A 5,376-nucleotide genomic window follows, 5' to 3' on the forward strand; every position below is an offset into this window, starting at 1 on the left:
TACGAATCTCAGCCACTGTTTTTGGTGGCTCCCATTGTAGAACTGCTTCTACTTTGGTCGAATCCACTGACACTCCCTTATTGTAAATCACATGTCCTAAGAATTTTACTTTCTCTAACCAGAATTCACACTTCGACAATTTAGCATACAATTTCTTTTCTCTCAAGATTTGCAAGACAATCTGAAGGTGTTCCTCAAGAGTCTTCGAATAAATAAGAATGCCATCTATAAAAACAACCACAAATTGATCTAAAAAGGTATGGAAGATCCTATTCATATAATCCATGAATATTGCAGGAGCATTGGTCACACCAAAAGGCATCACTTGATATTCATAATGGCCATACCTAGTTCTGGAAGCAATTTTTTGTATGTCTTCTGCTTTTACTCTACTTTGATGATATCCTGACCTTAAATCTATCTTAGAAAATACATAGGCTCTTCTCAATTGGTCCATCAAGTCATCTATTCTAGGAATGGGGTATTTATTCTTTATGGTGAATTTATTTAATTGATGGTAATCTACGCACAACCTAAAATTTCCATCTTTCTTTTTAAACCAACAAAACCGGGGTTCTCCAAGGTGACACACTAGGATGAATGAACTATTTTTCAAGTAATTCTTCTAATTGTTTCTTCAATTTTGCTAATTTAGAGGGTGACATCCTATATGGTGCCATAGAGATTGGTCCAACTCCAAGCATCAGATCTATGGAAAATTCAATTTCTCTGTTAGGTGGTAAACCAAGGATATCATTGGGAAAGACTTTAGGAAAATTTTGAACAACTGCTATATTTTTCAACTCAACTTCCTCTTTTATTTCCATAGAAGATAATAACAAGTACCCTTGAATTTCATTCCTTAAAGGCCCACTTTTTGAATTGGTAGGTGATTTTAAAGGATTCTCAGAGTTTGGAAATATCACTGATTTCTTAGCACAATTCAAAAGGACTTGATTGGAAGATAACCAATCCATACCTAAGATTACATCTAATTGAGATAAAGGTAGACATATTAAATCTACAAGGAATTTTCTATTCTCAATGAACAGTGGACAATCTAAACAAACTCTATTGGTAATTACCGAGTAATTTGTGGGAGTTGAAATGACCAAACTAGTTTTTAGAAAAGAGGTCGACATATTAAGATGTTGAACACAGTAATTGGAAATGAATGAGTGAGTTGCACCTGAGTCATACAATACATTTAAAGTTTTTCCTTTAATAAAACACATACCTTGAATTAGATCATGGTTTTCAGCAGCTTCAGCTATACTCATGGTGTACACTCTTCCTGTTGTGGTAGGTCTTGTCTTGGTTGCAACTGAATTGAAATGTGGCTTCTGTTGTCCACACTCAGAGAATAGGTGACCAGGTTTCCCACACTTGAAATAGACTGGTCCCTTAAGATGACAATCTTTAGTAGGATGACCTTGTCCGCATTTAAAGCATCTGATATGATCAAATATAGGTCTAGTAAAATTTCCTGATGAAGATTGGTTGGATTGGGTCCTCCATTGTAGGCGATTGTAAGGTTTTCCCTCAATGCATTTATTTTTATTTGTTTGGGGTCAAAAATACTTTGGTTCGATATTTTGGTTGTTCTCAAAATCTTCCAAAAATCTACACTTGTGAATAAACGTAGGAAAATTAACAATTTCTAGTATTCCTACTGCTTTTCTCAATTCATCCCTAAGCCCATTTTCAAATTTTATACATTTCATCCTTTCCTCTGGGTGATAAAAGAAAGTAGAGTATTTTCCTAATTCTTCAAACTTGGAAGCGTATTCCCCTATTGTCATACTTCCTTGCTTCAACTGCATAAACTCTATTTCTTTTGCTCTCCTCACATCATTAGGGAAACATTTTTCTAAAAAATTTGTTCTAAATACATCCCAGGTAATCATTATTCTTCCTCCTTCAAGTAATCTCCTGGTACCATCCCACCAATATTCAGTTTCTCCTATTAACATAAGTACATCATAATTCACCTTTTGGTTGTCAACACAATTCATAACTCGAAATATTTTCTCCATCTCCTTAATCCATAATTCAACTTTTTCTGGATCATATCCTCCAGAAAATTGTGGGGGTTTGTCTCTTCTAAATTCAGCTAAACCTTGTGATTCAGGGTTTCCTTCAGGTCTTTGATTCTTTATTAGAGCAGCAGCCATGTCTTGGATAGCTTGCATTGCTTCAGTTAATTCATTGTTCTTCCTAAAGTTTGTCATCTGGAATCGTATGAGTTAGTAATATATATATATATATATATATATATATATATCTATAGATATATCTATATATACAGATATATATCTATATATATATAGATATATCTATAGATATATCTATATATATATATATATATATAGATATATATATATATATATCTATATATATATATATAGATATATATATATATATATATATATATATATATATATATATATATCTATATATATATATATATAGATATATATCTATAGATATATCTATATATATATATAGATATATATCTGTATATATAGATATATATATATATATATAGATATTTATATATATCTATAGATATATATATATACACACACAATAGTGTATGTATCTTATATCTACATCGTTTAGTACATCTTATATTCCTTACACTAGAAGAGGAAGAAGTGTTATTTATTTACAATTTCTTCCTCATATACAGGTTTTCAAACAGGTGGAGGGAAAAGGTTATGGATAGGGTTCACTTGGACTGTTGGGAGAAAATAGAAGGTAACTCCGATTTGTTCTTCGATGACAATCGGCGCATTTTGAGCAGAGAGAAAAGTAATAATAGAATTTCTCGTTCCCTGAAATGTTACAGAATTATTCACTGCATTGGTTTACCATGCATTTCCCGGGAAAACTGCCACAATGTCGGCGAAGAAGGGATCAAGCATATTGGGAGCAGCCATCTATGATAATGTTATAAAATTTTGTTTTTCACACACAATCATAAAATAGGGAAGTGAGACAAATATCACACAAAAAAATACAGCATATCATAATAAGATGAAATGAAAAGTCTCCCCAAATCCATAAAACTAGATTTTATTATACTTTATAAAGACATTGATTAATTTTGTAGTGACTAGTCAGGATAAATGAGCTCATAGCCAACAAAGTAACTCAAGAACATCTCATCTTGAGTAATACTAACCCGTTTATATAAATTATATAAATGAATAAATAGATAGGATCAATGAATAATTAAAATAAATATAAATAAATAAAACGGACCAGTACATAACTGGAGATAAATATAACTAAATAAATAAGAATAAATATAAATTGAGTAAATAGGATCCGTGCAGAACTGGAGATGAATATAAATAAATAAATGAGAATGATAACTAAATATAGTTTAGAAGAATAAATATAAAATATATAATAATAACAAGTCAATATAATAACAGTTTCATTAATTTAAACTAAATAAAATTATTAAGTAAAACTAATAGATGAAACTTGTTTTATCTCTATATATTATTCCATATGTAAAAAAATTCACAATTTTTTTATTTTAATTTTATTTATTTGGATATTAATTTCTTAATTTATTTTATTATTTATATTTATATTTATTCAATATTTTAATTATTTTTGTACATAAAAAATTATTATTATTAAGGAAATTATACCAGAATAAATATAATATTATTAAATATTTAATATCAAAATAAGATATATTTTCTATTCTTCAAAATAAAATAATATTTGTAGAAATATTAAACTAAATTACTAAATAATAATTACATAAAGATAAGATAACTGTATAGTCAACATGACATTAATTTTCTTTTCATATTTTTCATCTTATTCTGCAAAGTTATTAAAATTAACTCTATTAATGTTTCATGTACATGGAAGGTTGTTTTTCTTTCTTATTCATTTCCTTAATATAGAAACAAAAATAAAATATAATATAACATATTATAATATATATATATATATATATATATATATATATATATATTATTTTAACCTTGTGATAAACTCTTTTTCTTGTGATATATTGTAAATATTTATTAGAATACACTTTTTTATTATTAGAATATTTATTGTTCACAATTTAATGTAAAATAACATATTAACTAAAACTTTTAAAGTATAAAATTAATAATTTTTTAAAGTAGAGAATGTAATTAATATATTGTTCATGCAGAGAACAAATAAGATGAGTTAGGCACAAGCGTCACCTTACCATGTAGTCCGCTATCTCCTCAGTTGGTCTCTCCCCGGTTGATACATGTCAGCTTGAACCCAGGAGGGGTTACCTGCAGAAGAGTCTCTGAAACTCAAGTAAGTCAAAGCTCTCAGAAGGTCAAATCAGTGATTAATGAATGCATACCTTTAATTACTCGGGTCCACGCGTATTTATAGAGCATTAATGATGTTTGATTACCTCATGGGTCGGACCTTGACTTGGGCTCTAGCTTGGGCCATGAGTGGGCCTGGGCCCTAACCCAGGCTCTTAAGACCTATTGAACGCGGGGGCTTCTATTTTTACTAAGTTTATTGGAGTTGTCGGCCTGGACTTTAATCTTATCGGGTCTGCTGGAGTAGCCGGCCTGGACCGGCTACCTACCTTGACGGCTTACATTGGTTACATGAGGTGTAGGTTATTCTTCTAGATGTATAGGTTAAAACTGGTACAAGTTAGGCTGAATACTTGGCTACCTTGATATATGCATTGTTTACTTATTTGGTCGAGTTTGACTAGGTGTGGTACATATATATTAACAATATCTAAAAAAAAAAGCTTAGATTGTTGCTCAATTATAAATTACCTTTAAAAAGTTATATATTTTTGTGGAAATATTGTTTACCATAAAATTGAAAGTTATAGAATACATGATTAAATTTGGTATGATTTTATTATACTTAAAAATGATTTGAAAATAGTTAGCAAATCCATTTAAAAATTGAACATGTTGTAAAAAAATAAATAAATAAATGTATAAATATAATTAAAATAAGAATTAAGAGTGTTATTTTAATAATAAGAAAATATGAATTTCAATTTAAGAAAATATTAAGGATGGGTGAAAATTTCCTAAAAGGAAATTATTCATAGAAATATTTGGTTATAAAAGCACATATGTGTGATGCAAATGTTGCGTAGAATGAAGATGAACAGTCCAATGAAGTCTGCAGTGAGATTTGTATTCGTAATGCTTTTGGTTCTCTTTGCATCAGGTTATAAGTCATTTATTTTGAGGATTAAGTATCTGTTTTATTTTCTTAAGTAGCTTTTTTTTCTAAATCATAATTAGTATTTGTTTTGTGTTGCAGATATGTGCATGAAATCAGAGGCAAGAAACGTTGTGACTCTGCGTTGCAGTACTC

At 29.3% G+C, this 5,376-nt stretch overlaps 1 protein-coding gene across 1 annotated transcript; it reads right to left on the reverse strand.

Annotated features, from left to right (window-relative positions):
* Positions 1 to 605: 605 nt before the first annotated feature.
* Positions 606 to 2,231, reverse strand: LOC146886087 (uncharacterized). Its single transcript, XM_085673299.1, has 3 exons — positions 1,582 to 2,231; positions 1,238 to 1,452; positions 606 to 979 (listed from the first exon to the last, which is right to left on the reverse strand). Exons 1-3 carry the CDS (start codon positions 2,229 to 2,231, stop codon positions 606 to 608), a joined length of 1,239 nt encoding a protein of 412 aa, XP_085529425.1.
* Positions 2,232 to 5,376: the final 3,145 nt, after the last annotated feature.

Source organism: Vigna unguiculata, chromosome 5, assembly GCF_037176805.1.
Source record: "Vigna unguiculata cultivar grain cowpea cultivar isolate G323 ecotype 2 chromosome 5, ASM3717680v1, whole genome shotgun sequence".
Taxonomy (NCBI): domain Eukaryota; kingdom Viridiplantae; phylum Streptophyta; class Magnoliopsida; order Fabales; family Fabaceae; genus Vigna; species Vigna unguiculata.

What these genes read in the sequence shown, in the direction of transcription:
- LOC146886087 (XM_085673299.1), bottom strand. Translation starts at nt 2,231, where the DNA reads ATGACAAACTTTAGGAAGAACAATGAATTAACTGAAGCAATGCAAGCT. An exon ending in AACCAAAATATCGAACCAAA is followed by an intron (nt 1,453 to 1,581) that starts GTATTTTTGACC and finishes TGATCATATCAG; the next exon opens with ATGCTTTAAATGCGGACAAG. An exon ending in AAACCATGATCTAATTCAAG is followed by an intron (nt 980 to 1,237) that starts GTATGTGTTTTA and finishes ATGTAATCTTAG; the next exon opens with GTATGGATTGGTTATCTTCC.